Below are 14,348 nucleotides of genomic sequence, written 5' to 3' on the forward strand. Positions count from 1 at the left end.
ACATTAATATGTAACAGAGCAGCATAATTGTGACACTTTAGCTACGTAAGATATATATTAACACTTTAACTGCCACGTTGGTCATGTATGACCGGCCACGGTGGTCACGGTATTGGCGGTGGTTACGTGGCGTCCTGAGCGTATGATTTCGGCGTGGCAGTCGAAGTGTTAAGGGTTCTAAAACGTGTGTTCTTCGAATGTTCCCACTTTGTTTGAATATAACAAAATCAAATGAAAGCGAACGTTCCTCGAACGTGCTGCTTGGGAAAGGTCCTTATTCTGAATCCTTTATTATCGATGAAAAATAGGTTAAAGTGTCTTACAATTGCGAAATATCAAATATTCCCAATCTCTCTCTTTGTATCTTTTATTCCTAGGTATCTTAAATTATTATTTTTTATATCATCTCTCCATTCCTTTCTAATATTACATCCCAAATAGCATATGTGAGTTTGATATATGTTCTTCAAACTATGTGACGTTTTGTAATTGTATCACACATGTTTGAAGAACGTATATGAAATTAACTGCGTTATCTAGGATATGCCTTTGTAAACAAGAGATAAGTTGAGTTTTATCAAATTCCATTTAAAATGTGAATCCAAAAATAAAATTTACTTGTTTTTATTCCTAAAGTTTAATTTCATCGACAAATTTTTATTTCTATCGTTTCGGTCACGAGATTATTGTCCGAATCTCGATATCTTCATCGAAGAAAAATCTATTCTAAATCGAACAGAGAGCGATGAGAAGACATCTCGTATAGCTTAACACAGATACATGAATAGTTGTTATTTTCAACCTTATTAGTTTTATGAAAATTATCAAAGCTGATGAACGAAGTATTATTGTAGATTATCGCTTGCAAGAAATGTTTTGTAATATGTCGCGATAATTGTAGATTTCTCAAGAAACTTTTCGCGACATAATTGCCGATAAACCGTGAGAAAATTGATACTAATTGCAATATAAAAAATCGCCTAGCCTTCGAGTCTTACACTAAAGTGTATTAAAATGTTCTCTCTGAGTATAGAAAGGTGTATAGAAAGGAAACTCGCGTGTCATCTTTAGGCTCCAACGCATTTATCCTTCGAAGGCCAGTGTTTAGATATAAAGAGCGTCTTTGCTCCAACGATCACCACAGCGCCAACGCAACAAGCATCAGTCGGTCAAGAGGTTCTCTGTAATCTTCAAGTAGTACGACTCAACGACAGCGCGTCCCTCTGATCTCTACTTTCAAATTCAACGGGTCGGATGGCCTTTTGTTGTCAAAGCAATACGATTCAAAAAGGAGTTTGCCACTCTTTGTTACGCGACGACCGAGGAATAAACAGTGAAATCTCTTTGATCTTGAAATAATCAAAGGGGACCGTGGCGCAGTGGGGAGTGGTCGTCGCATTCTCACGGCTACTGGCAGAGCGCGCTGGCGACTTGGAGGCACCACACTCGGGCATGGTATCGTCGGGAGAGTGGACGCACGCAACGCAACGCATCGCGACGCAACGCAGTCATTGGGAAACGTAGCCGACGAGAACGTCATTTTCGCGCAGCGAGAGGACACGTCCCATCGTCTATGTGTGATTATCGTGCGTCGTCACGTTATCGCCGAATTCACCGTATAGGTTATAATTCACGAGCGCGCGCTTAAAGTCGGGGTAATAACCGAATAAAGCGAGAGTGAGTAAGGAAGAGAGAGGGAAAGAAAGTAAGAGAGCGTGAGAGAGAGAGAGATATATATATATACACATATATACATAGTATATGGTTAATATATCGATCTTTTGTTATTTCCACGCGAAACGTTCGCGCGAACGATAAGAGCGTGACAGACAGAGAGAACGAGGAATAGAAGAGAGAGAGAGAGAGAGAGAGAGACGGATAGAAAGAAGAGTGAGGTTAGACGCTGTCAGGCTTTTCCCCCCTCCCGATCTTCGTCGTGGCGGTGCGAGAACTCGACGACGACATTTACGACTTTCCCGAAGCGTCTCTCGCGATATTAGCGAACGAACGTTTTATGCTCGTCCCACACGACGTTCGTCCAAACGTTACCGCCTACGACGATCGTTCGCGTCCTCTGCTCGGTCGCGCTTTAAGTTTGTCAACAGCTTCGAGAACTGCCTGGTATATACTCGAGAGAGCCCCGTGCGACTCCGCCGCGTGTAACGGCGCGAAAATCAAACGTTCGCCGTCGTTCGCAGAAAGACGCGGCGTATGTGTCGCGGACTCACGATATTGTGAAAACAATACGACGGGCAAAGGACAAAGCAAGCGCACCCGTGTCGCTGATGACACAGTAACGGGCTCGCGAGCAAACAGCCGAGATCGATCGCGATACTTGGTCGCACCGATCGACGGCGCGCCAATTAACGACGACGATAGATTATCGTAGCGTTCGGCAAACTTTACACTGGGATAAGTAAACGGATCAAGTGATAAGATAGAACGGGAGAGGAAGAGGAGCAGAAGGAATCAGTCCGTAGAGAGAAGTAGGGTCAAATTGAACAGCCGCGAGTCGCGTCGACGAGGGTGAAAAGTCCGCAAATAAAACGCCGTCGCAATCTCGGTGAGTTCCCACTCGGCGAGAACGACCGTTCCGTCGCGCTCGTTTCCTCGCCTCGTCGTGGCACGAACTCGCGTCAAAGTCGCACCGGTTCCGAGAGATATCGGTGAGCATCGCACAACCGTCTAATTGCAGAAGTTGCCGGAACGCCCGTTCGTTATCAATTATGACGACCTTGGACTCGCAGCTCGAGGAGAGCATGTGTTATCTCGATAAGCTGCCGCACGTGGAATGGGACAGTTCGACCCCCGGATCGTCCAGGTGTATGTTTCCCGACGGACTGAGTCCCCTGGAGTGTCAGATGGCCGGTCACCCCTTCGACGGTGAAAAACACACTATCGGTGAGCGAAAAATTCACGAAAAAAAAAAAGCAAGAAAAAGTAGAAGATAAAGTTACGAAAAATCTACGAGGCCTATTTTCTTTTCCGTTCCCTAAAGACAAGTAACGGAGCGCATGCGATAATAGACGGTATGATTGTGTCGATAAAAGGGAATTTCAAGAGCGCATTTTCGCCACGAACGGACATGCGCGAGCCGGTGAAAATTGAAAAGTCCGGCAAAGCGACTCTTTTCGCGCTAGCCGAGCCAACTCGGCGGCGTTGCTCTAATCTCTTATCCGCACTGCGCATTTTTGCACGCGCACGGTGCGTTTTAAAGGTGTATCGCGCGGCAAGGTCAAATGAAGCGGGAGACCATGTTGACTGTAAAAGCAGACACGACGCAAACATGTATTAAAACACCACATTACTACGTCGCGTTAGAGCCAAATATGACTGCCTATATCGCATTGTATCGTTCAGATCGACAAGTATCCGCGTGTATTTCATAATTCGGGGGCCGTTTGCGATCGCAGGTATGCTCCGCAGACCGAACGGGCACGTACTGAAACCGGCGACTAAAGCGATCCTCGGGGAAAGAGAAATTGCGTTTTACGAGAACTTGCAGACTTCCCAGGATCCTACGACGTCGCAACTGAAAAATTTCGTTCCGTGTTACTATGGCACGACGGAGTTGAGGGTCTTCAATAAACGTAAGGTTCTTTATCAACGACCTAACAACAATCATTTACACGAGATAAGCTAACCGGACTGACCCACAAACAGGCGTTTCAACGTTTTCGCAACTAAAGGATAAATATTTTCCCATAGTGTTTCCTTATTTATATAATTATTCATTTTAATTTACCATGAATTGCAATTAAAGCATCAAGTTAGTCAGTGAAAAAGTTTACTTGACAGTCAAATTTGTTGCATCCGATGGAAATCAATTGTTCATCGGCCAAATAATAATCATCGTCAAGTCGAACTGAATTTTTTTTCGATCGGCCCAATATTAACCGGTAATGTCTCGTTGCCTCTTCCTTCTTTTACTTCACCTACTATATATTGTTCAATCGCATGGCTGATCGTTCGATTCGATACGCAGGTACGAAGTTTCTCACGCTTAAGGATATCACGGAGGGCATGGCCGAGCCATGTGTGATGGATATCAAGATCGGCCGTCGCACGTGGGATCCTTTAGCCACGCCAGAGAAGAGGGCAACGGAAGAATTCAAGTATGCCGAATCGAAGCGTGCTTATGGTTTTTGTATAACCGGTTTTCAAGTATATTGTCTCTCCACTGGACGATTAAAAAAATTTGACAGAGATTATGGCAAGAAACTCGATGCCAAGGGCGTCGTAGAAGGTATCTGCTTTAGAGTTTTTAGGAGACATATACGAAGTCGATAAAAATATAAGACTGTCACGCCGGCGCAAAGCGAATGTACGGGATTCGCACGAATACTAGAAAGTTTATTTCAGGACGTAGGGAGCTAGTGAGCTTTCTCTCTCTAGTCGCTCTTAAGTAACCGAGGTAGCGCGTCACAACCGCCCGCTACTCGGCTACGGCTACGAGTCTCTTAACTCACTGGTCGATCGGTCGAGAGTCAAAATTAGCGTGCTTTTCGATTTGTGAATGTCAATGGGAAAGCAGTCGCCCGTGAATATCTACCAATTTTACCTAATAAATTTTTCCAACCTCTGGAACGCCGACAAGAAGGAAAGGGATGACAGTAATTCCCAGTAAATCTTGGAGAAACGCCTCCTCGTTTGCTTTTGTCTGCATATTGTACGCGCGTTCCGGTACTATTCTGAAAAATCGGACGCATTTCATCTCGCTTCGTGCAGCTTTCTGATTATCGAATCAGCAAGGCCAGTTCCGCTAACGTCGGTGTTCTAGGGTTGACGACAAATTAGCCAATACGGCGTTGAAAAAAACAAAAGGGAAAGAAAAAAATCCAATATTCGCGACGTGTGTTACTTCGACTTAGCGTTAAGATTCCCAATAAGCTCCCCGGAACCGCGTTATAAATACCTTCTTCTTCTTGTCTTCACGCAGCGCTGAAAACTTTTCTAAACATAACACCTGAGAAGCCAGCCTGCCGGCAACTGATCGCCAAACTCCTGTCGATCCTGTGTCAGATCATGCTGTTCTTCCGCACGCAACGGAAGTATCGCTTCTACTCCAGCTCGCTCTTGGTAGCCTATGACGCTCACAGATTACGGCCTTGTCACGCCGACGATGAGGATCCCGACGGCAGAAGCGAGCCCGCCGCGCCGAGCGATCGCACTGTCGTTTCAGACGCGTCCGCCGCGCCGCGCTCGTCCGTTCCCGCCGAGAGTACAGCGAAGAGAAGCCGGACGGAGATGCCGGCGAATCCGCTCAAGAGGAGCGTAAGCACAGGGTTCGTCGAGACGATAGAGGACGAGAAGGTATCTAATCGGAGCGGATCTTGCAGTTCGAAGACTGACCGCTGGCTGTATCGGTCCAACGCGATCACGTCGACGACGAAAGGCGATGGTCGCAAGGTTGCGGCGACGGACGAGCGCGACTGGGTGAGAATGAACATGATCGACTTTACGCACGTCTTCCCGGCGGACAACGACAGATCGTTGGATCTCAATTACTTGGAGGGTATCGAGAACCTGGCCAAATTGCTGGAGTCGTTCGTATCTCGCAAGCACGACAGTCACGAACGAGAGAAATCTCGCGTGACGCTGTAGAGAGAGAGAGTCGTTCTTCGAAAAACCGACGACTGAATCGCGTGGTTACTCTCAACGATGTCCCGAGAGTGGATAGAGAGAGATAGAGGATAGGTCGTTTCGGACGAGCGAATCGCGGCGAGGTGTTGTTGGCACGTGCGGGACTTTCGGCAGGAACGGGAATTAAGGACGACAGAATCGACGAACTCTCTCGGCACAACGAAGAAAACCGTTGAGAGAGCGGGTGTTCACAGTGAGAGTTACCGTGGTAGCTCTTCCGAGAAAGCAGGATGTTGGAATCCGGATGAAAAGACCGTCTTCGACGTCTGGGTCCTCCCTCCTTCGGAGAACTCGCTTACTCGGCAATTTTGCGACGTGTCTCCCCTGGAACGACCGGAGCGAAGGATCGGGCGTTTCGAAGGACGTTATTCCGCGACACGTGCGGATCTCTTCTCGCTCTCGCGGAGACCCGTCCACGGATTCCACAAGAAACACATCTTTAGAGTACACTACGATTAAGACTTTTGTACTTTGCCAAAAAAAGGAAAAAAGAAAGAAAGATAATTGTAACGCAGTGAAACAGAGCATCCAGCGAATTTCATACGTTCGATTCTCCACTCCTTTTTTTCTGCCCATGGATGACGCGCTAACGTTTCGAGTTGTACGCAAAATTCAGTGCTAAATGCAATCGATAATTACGAAAGATTAACGAGAGAAAAGATAGGCACCCCATTGTAAATCTTTCAATATCGTTCGAGTGACGACGTTTATATGACGACAATAAGTCGCACTTTGTAAAACGCTGTACCGCGAGCGAATACGAAAAGCCCTTTCGAAAGTGACGTGGTACCACCGTTACCGGTCCTACCACATTACGGATATTTATATTATACGCAGTACGTGGTTATAAAAGTGCAGATTATTGTAATTACACAATAGCAGCAATAAATGATTACGATGTGAAGCGGAAGGTGAGGGTTCATTGTCGCGTCCTCCGTCGGTCTTTGCGGATAATCTAGTTTCTAAGCACTCAGTGAAAGACGACGAAGAAGAGCTTCGATCCTTGTCGTTTCGCGCGACGAGAGTGTCTGACAATAATAATGTCAACGAGAGATGGCGAATGATAATCGTAAAATAACTGATCATTTTATCCCGCGATATGTAACGATGTTGTTTCGACTCGGATGAAACACGGTTGGCGCCGGGATGCATCAACAGGCGGACTCTTAGTCGCATAATATTTTATTCGCCATTCACTCATAAACAGTTTTTTTTTACACCGTCGCCGATCGAGCGCGCGCGCCGTCGCGACGTAATCAACCGCGATAATAATTAATAATTTGCTTAATCTCTCTCGTAACACTTATAGTAACGCGCGCGCGTTCCTGTACGTACACGCGCGCGCGTGTGTATGCGCGTACGCACGGACATACACACACACGGGTATATTACAACGTATACACACATGTATATCGTTCGTCCCTGCACCTTCTTTTCCCTCTTTCTTTCTTTCCATTACTCACGCTCGTTTCGCTGACATTCACATTACCGTTCAATTTCGAGCGATAATCTTATCGGTTGGAACTATTTGGTGTATATACACACACACACCACATCTCGTCGTTCAATTGTCCGATTTCGTTTGAACGAAAAAGACCCGCCCGTCGATTAAAACTGCGCTACAATGCGTCTTTATGAATGGGCCGAAGACAAGGGGGGGGGGAAGCAACTGGAATCCCCGTTAATCTCCCGCTAATCTTGCGTAAGACGCGAAGGAGCAAATGAAGGATGAGGCGAAAGAAGCGGAGGTGCGAGAAGTGAAATATCGCCGATCTTCGTCGCGAAGAGTAACGGCCGGCTGTTGGAAATAAAAAAGAAGCCCATCGCGATTAGAAGCGACGAAGCATTAACGATTAGACGATACGATGTCGAATCACAGAATTTAGAATCCAACCGAGATGTCGCAGGACCTCCTTCGTCGGATCGCGCGCGCGTTTCGACATCGCGATCAATAACGACAATAATAATAAGTAGCCCTATATATCACATAGTAAACGCAGGCGCAACAATAAATATTGCAGGACGCATTAAATAGCTAAGTTTGACGCAATAGTTCCGTAGGAAATAGCGGGTCCTGTTAATGTACGATCAAATATGCATCATGTTACACTAACAATTGTTACAGTTTAGTCGAAATGCGTTCTCTCTTACGCACACACATACGCGCAATTTCTCTCTCTTTCTCTCTCTCTATATATAATTGCACAGTTATAATTACAGAATAATTCGATGAAACGTTGTAAAGTCGTTCATACGTATTTAGACCGGTTGCTGCGTGTTCCCTACATGCTTGAGATTAAACCAAGATAGCGTAAACAAGATAAGGATAAACGAGAAGACAAGCTCCGTCTCGCAGTGAGGCAAAATGGCAATAACGACGAGATATACGAGATATGCTCTGGCGAAAAATCTCTCTATCGACCGCTCCCAACTTTTTTCTCATCATCGTCCGTTCGTTCTTTTCACACATACACACAAACACACACATCCCTACACACCACACCCGCACACATACACACTCGCGCACGTTTCTTTTACGCGTATAATAATAATTAGTCTTGCTATAACGTTATAATTAACGGTTAATTTTTCGATAATTACTTCAGTTGCTTCAATTAACTGCTACTTTCATTTAGGTCGATATATTTAACGTATAACTATATAAATACAGCAGGCATTCGTTATATTTACAAATCTACGTATTTTCCCATCGCATTTCCCATCTTGCTCGCTCCTCCCGTTTCTCTCTCATTCTTATTCCAGTTTTCTTGCTCAACAAATCATCGCTGCTTTCCCGCATTTGCTCGCTCTTCCCCTTTCTTTCTCTTGTTGCGACGATTTCGCGCGAGTTTCGATGGCGAAGAAGCAGGTCGTCGGAACAGAGCGCCGAGTCGAAGATCAAAATCATTAAGTCGAAAACCAATTCTCTCGCGTTGCCTGGAAACTATCACAGCGTCGATATTCTTCCTTCGTATCACAAAATTCGCGACGGGATTTTTGGGACCATAATATACAACGTACGATTTCCCGACCGTTCTTATCCGCGTTGCGCTTGCCGGCGGACGTTCAACGAGGTCATTGTCGTCGTCACGCAAGGACGAGGAGAGCCGCGCGTGAATGCGCGTTGCCTAAATTCGCCCCGACAAAGGCCGCTCGCGGAATTGAAGAATTACCGACGGTGAACGTCGAACAATTGCGCGCCTGGCCCACGGCGAATTAGGGGCTCTTTGGTAGCGGCGAGATACAGCCGATTGCCGGCTACCGCTCACCGGCTTTCGATCTTCTCGGCGCTCTGAAAAGAACAATGGCGAGCGCGGATATCGGGACCGCTCGGGGATTTAAGTGGATTTAAGTGACCTAATTGGACGCTGTAATCTCAAGCGGATCCGAGTGCCAGCAATTCCTGTAGTTACATTTCCGACGGGTGAGCGCGAACAGTGTAGGATTTCGTCCGTAAGGCCCGAGAAGCGACGAAATCCTAGGAAAGCTCTCTTCTCCGAGCTTCCTCGTCTCGCGAGACCCACCCACTCCTTCACCCGCGCGAGGTCAGTCGGTCGATCGGTACGGTAGTATCTTAACGTAGATGTGGTAGATTCGCGATTTACAAAAATGCGTGAAATATCTTCGGAGAGCTCGCGTAGAAACGTTATAAAGGCGAGTATATGGCGGGAAAAAGTTACAAAAGGAGAAGAAGAAGGCCATGCTTGCTTCGCACTGTCTTCCGCGCTCTCTCATTCTCTCTCTCTCTCACTTTCATCTACTCTTACGCGCACTATACAAACGAGACAGTGCCTTGGGGTTCACGCACATTTACTCGCAGGTGGCAAGTCGCTGCTATTCCTCTCGTTCGAAGGGCGACGCTACGGCCAAAGATATATTCAAAAAGAAGGCACTCTCACCTCTCAGAGATCCGAAGAAATGAAATGTACAAAAACGAATACGGCCGCCGAAGCGTCGAGTCGTGCGGACGATCGCCACCTGCTCTGTTGCGTCGTTAACCATCATTACTTTCTTACAGTAACCAGTCGTCAGTCGGATCATATCGCGACATCGTGACACCTCTCGCTCTCTAAATAATTCATAGAAGAATCATTTGTCTATCTGCTCTTTCCTATCGCTCGTTAAAGAATAAATTACTTTATAATTTTCTCTCTCTCTCCCTCTTCGCCGAATAAGAACGCATTCAACAACTATCGATTTCCGAGGAATAACTTACAATAATTAAAATCGGCAAATTTTAACAATTTTTAGTCGAGACTAGCTCAAGACTAGCGACGATATGAGTACCTCCCTCATCATTAACGTTACCAATCAAGATTATCCCAGTTGGGAAGCATCACGATGTCGCGCTCGAGAATTACCGAGTCCGATCGACTGAACAAACCGGTCGGTTCTTCGCGAGTCCGACGATATCGCGGGCGATACACGCAGCGGAGACAATTCGCTCCTCGGATCGAGCGTGCGACGAGTCCTACGCGAAAAAGCGATCAGATAATATCTACAGCCGAGTCGGACGCTCTCGATCGTGTCGTCGTGTCAAACGATCGAGTCATCTTTCCGCGTATATCTCGCGCTAGTCATGGAACGCTCTGAGAATGCTAAAGTGGGGAGAGTCCGGGACTTGCTCAACCGTAATTACCGGAGTCACGAATCGTCGACGACGATATCTTGGATTGCTTAAAAAGCATCGCCGAGCGAAAGTATAAAAATCCGCGGTCACGTGCGAGGAGAGAGAGATGTCTCTACACGCGGCGCGGTTGCACCGGTAAGCTCTTTAATTAAAGATACTCGGTAGAGATGTCAAAGTAACGTTGCGCAAAGACGGTCGCTGCGATCCTGCGACTAAAAATATCCGAAGACCGCGATGCGCACCCGCGCTCGCTCGTGTCAAGGCGAATTCGCTCGCCCTCCCTCCCTATCGATTATTTGCTTAACTTGTGCGTTAGAATTATTCGTGAGCGTACGCTGATTTGGCACGTCGGTCGATTTGCCGCGTTAACTAACGCGAAAGAGAATTCGCACGCGCGTTTCAACGCAGTTAGAGAAATTTCGTCACCGCGCGCGCGGTGAACTCGCGTTACTCAACTATCGATCAGGTCGCCGCCGCATCGGCCCTGAAACATTAATAGGCATCCTTTTTCGAGGTCGCAAGCTTAGCGTGCGCAGGATGACACGACCGGTATGTATCATTGTTGCGAACAACGTATCGTTCAACTCAAGCGCGGTACGTAACAATACGACCTCCTGATAATTCGGCATTCCCAGCGTCATCGCTACGTACGACGACACGGAGAGATGTCCGTTGTTAACCGAACATGGTCGGATTCTCGCTAATGGATCACTGGTGGATATTAGAGATGTAAAACGATTATAATTGAAGGAGGGAAAATATATATACAATTCTCTCTCTCTCGGCAATTTGCTATTTCTAGCCTGACCGCAGTCTCGTCGCGGAGAGAGATTATTATTTCCAATCGAGAGAATAGAAATCCCACTTGGAGCGGATGCAATCATAATTCAAAGGGAGGACAAATACGTAGAGAATTTTTGTCGGGAACGTCGAGCGATCCATGGTCGGCGATCTGAAGTGTCGTTACGGTTCGCGATCTAAAACAACCTTTTTTTCCCCTTTGCGGAATTCGTGGCACCGAAAGAATTTCAGTTTGCTTAAAGTCGCAGGTGTTTCTCTCGCGGCAGTGATCGGTCGCGAATGATCTGTCTTTCTTCCGTTCTCAACTCGCGACGAATTTGTTGTTAAATTGTGAATTCTTTCTTTGCTTCTTTCTTTCTTGTTTTTTTTTTTAAAGGCCTCTTGTTCTTCTCTCTAGGAAGGAAAGTGGAAGATAAATCACAGAAGTACACCACGCACGCATAGAGGACGCATCGTACTCCCTAAATATACCTACTACCTCAGTAAGGATCTCGTATCGGCGAACGAATCGCCGCGTCGTAAGACTCTCGTCCTGTCGCAACCGGGTGTTTTGGCAGTTAACTTTCACGTATGTATACATATATGTATATGGCATGCGCGTTATCACCGACGCGACGGGCTCTGCAGCTCATTATACCCGTCGTCGTCGTCGTTTCTATATGTATATATATAATTTATATAATATATATATCGACGACGTGTGTCGCCGTAGACGACGCGCGGCGTCGTCCCGTGCGAAAAAGACACTTTTTCCCATTATTATAATACAAAAAAACGGAGAACAGCGCGGGCGCGCGCGCGAAATACGAGGCACACTATAATAGCTTGGGCTGTTTTGCTTGGTCGGCGCGATTCGTGGCCGATCGGCTCGAGTAAACGAATATACTCGTGTGACTTCCGCGAGCCGCAGGAAGCGAAGTTCATATATTTTCGTCCGTGTATAGTTTCGAATATAAGACGTCGCGCGCCGATAAAAATGATTAGAAAGACGAAGCGAGACGAGAACGAATTATACATCTTCACTTGTCGTACAACGGCTGAATATCCGAAAAGCCGAGCTAATTCTACAAGATTTACGTAACAGTAAAATAACACCGATAAAAAGGAGCAATCGTGCGAAAATATTCCCTGTTCACACACACACACACACGCGCGCGTGTTTTGGTAAAACAATGGTGATCCGAGTAGAATAAATCGAATACCCGAAATTTGATATCGAGAAACGCATCCATCCGGTCTGTATTGCAAACGAACGCTACGTTCGGCGCTGAACGCCACCCTATGTAGAGTCGAGAATACGATGCACCGGCCCGGAGTTATCAATCGGAGTTATCGGCGCGCCACTTCTACCCTCGCTCTTTCTCCGTCCTCTCGCGAGTCCTCCACGCAGTCTTTTTCTAAACGCTCGTCCAGCGACTCAGCGCGCGACCAAACGTACGACCGAGACGCGACAAAGAGAGACGCTCGTTTCTCACAGCCGCGCGCGCGCGACACACTTTTCCCCCTCGCGAAATAAACGGGCGGAGAAACGGACTCGTCGACCTTCATCGGGAATCGCGTCTCCCATCTGCTTGGTGGCGATCGATGCTTGCGACCATCATCGTCCCGCATTCTTGCGTAACGCACCACCAACTGCGTGAACGCACTCCCATTTCGACGGAAAATGCGCGTTCTTTAGGCCTATACGTGCATGTGTGGTTTTCTCGCGACGTCGGTCGACGGACCTTCAACGCGACCTATCCTTTAACGATAAGACGTTATCGCGCGCGATCCCTGCTTTTTTGCGGTGAGAACTGTAATCTTCTCGCGACTCGTCTCGTCGTGCTTGAGCAACGAGATACTTTCGAGTGACAATTTCCTGCCGCGACTTTGTTCCCTCTCTCTCTCTCGTTGTATACACACGTGCTTATAATCGCGTGCGCGATGAAAGCTGAGGCCGCCTGGAAAACTCGCTGTGAGAAACAGCGGTGAAGAACAGAGGACCCTTCCCCGGCCCTACCTACGTCGACCTGACGATAACACCCGGACTCTTCCAGTCGTTCTTCCGATATTGCCGCGACACACCGGAACGAGCAGCGTCGTCTCCAATCGAGTCGGATAAAAACGTGCATCGGCGAAATCCAAATCTGGACGCCCAACAGGGCAATACAGAGATACCCCGCCTGCGAATTCCCCATCTACCTCTCTCTCCCCGAATATAATTACATTTCCGGAATGGTGCTCCGAGCAGAGATATCGAAGCCGCCGATTTTGGATTCCACGGATAGCCCTCTCCCCCTCCCGCCTACATCCCCCGACTAGCTCCATTCTCTCTCTCCGTACCGGAGGGAGGACGTTGCTCGTTCCAGTTGCGCGGTATCGATTTCTATATGGAACCAGCCTTTCTGTCGGAAAATTTCACGTCGGAAACATCGCGAGATTTATCATCGCGTTTTACAAGCGGGACGTCTTAGACGCGGCTCGCCCGTCGTCTCTAGTAGTCCGTTTCCTCCCCCCCGTTTTGCCCGTACGCTCCTTTCGCGTATACTTTCATACATCTCTCTCTCTCACACACATGCACTCTCCGCGCATCGATATATCACTGGAAACCGCCGCGCGTCCTTTCGAGCAGGACCGCGGCAGGAACAGTTCGCTTCGCTGCCCAACGCCACCGATAAATTATCAACAGCATTCTATACGATTTCGGCAGAAGCACCTCTCGACGGCGTTCGCGCCGGAAGAGACGCCGCACGAAACGGTGCCTCCTGACTAACGACCCGCCGCCGATCGGCAAGATCCCCCTCTAATCTAACTTTCCTTCTTATCTATCACGTCGTCTACGTCGATCTTGTTTCCTCGTCCCGCTCTGGCGATTTTAAGCGATAAGCGATGCGCAGACAACCGCGAGGACGGCGGACGACAGCAGGATGGTCGACGAGCTGCCGCTATCGGTCGGACCGTTCTGATGAGTTTTCACCGATGAATCTGAAACGAAGCGTGTGACGATGACATTCGGCTTTCCTTCAATCGAACGAGTCGTATATGAAAAACAGTTTCGGAGGGCCAAATTACTGTCGCGATTATAACCGTTGTGTAACCGAACAAGAGAGGAACGTTTTCCGCGCACATCGGTGTCGTAAGATATTCGACTCTGATGGGAGTGGACAGCTGGAGGCTCCGAAAAGCTCATAAAATGTATAAACGCGTGTAAAAATCTCGTCCCGAGAATACAAAGGAGATTTTAATTTAAATGAGAGAAAGAGCGGAAAGGACAAAAAATGCACAGAAATTAGTC

The 14,348-nt window shown here is 47.5% G+C and overlaps 2 protein-coding genes across 4 annotated transcripts in view; one reads left to right on the forward strand and one right to left on the reverse strand.

The window, feature by feature from the left end:
• The first annotated feature begins 1,406 nt into the window (after positions 1 to 1,406).
• LOC106743474 (inositol polyphosphate multikinase-like) lies at positions 1,407 to 7,027 on the forward strand. 2 transcript variants are annotated; one of them, XM_014617337.1, is made up of 5 exons: positions 1,407 to 2,563; positions 2,696 to 2,901; positions 3,414 to 3,590; positions 3,986 to 4,246; positions 4,940 to 7,027. In XM_014617337.1, exons 2-5 carry the CDS (start codon positions 2,727 to 2,729, stop codon positions 5,602 to 5,604), a joined length of 1,278 nt encoding a protein of 425 aa, XP_014472823.1. In that variant the 5' UTR covers positions 1,407 to 2,563; positions 2,696 to 2,726; the 3' UTR covers positions 5,605 to 7,027. The 2 variants fall into 2 exon arrangements, with proteins under 2 accessions (XP_014472823.1, XP_014472824.1); XM_014617338.1 differs by lacking the exon at positions 1,407 to 2,563 and having other exon boundaries at positions 2,574 to 2,901.
• A 699-nt stretch (positions 7,028 to 7,726) lies between these two features.
• Positions 7,727 to 14,348, reverse strand: part of LOC106743473 (division abnormally delayed protein) — a 42,497-nt gene continuing 35,875 nt past the window's right edge. For both annotated transcript variants that reach the window (XM_014617335.1, XM_014617334.1), the window contains one exon: positions 7,727 to 14,038. In XM_014617335.1, coding sequence (XP_014472821.1) covers positions 13,929 to 14,038 — 110 coding nt within the window. In that variant the 3' untranslated portion in view covers positions 7,727 to 13,928. The remainder of the gene's footprint in view (positions 14,039 to 14,348) is intronic.

The sequence above is a fragment of the Dinoponera quadriceps genome, unplaced genomic scaffold (genome assembly GCF_001313825.1).
Source record: "Dinoponera quadriceps isolate SergipeBrazil2010 unplaced genomic scaffold, ASM131382v1 scaffold1069, whole genome shotgun sequence".
NCBI classification, from domain to species: domain Eukaryota; kingdom Metazoa; phylum Arthropoda; class Insecta; order Hymenoptera; family Formicidae; genus Dinoponera; species Dinoponera quadriceps.

Excerpts from the sequence above, each read along its gene's own strand:
- LOC106743474 (XM_014617337.1), top strand. The coding sequence starts at position 2,727 with ATGACGACCTTGGACTCGCAGCTCGAGGAGAGCATGTGTTATCTCGAT. Across the intron at positions 3,591-3,985 it reads GTTGAGGGTCTTCAATAAAC|GTACGAAGTTTCTCACGCTT; the intron begins GTAAGGTTCTTT and ends TTCGATACGCAG. Across the intron at positions 4,247-4,939 it reads TGCCAAGGGCGTCGTAGAAG|CGCTGAAAACTTTTCTAAAC; the intron begins GTATCTGCTTTA and ends GTCTTCACGCAG.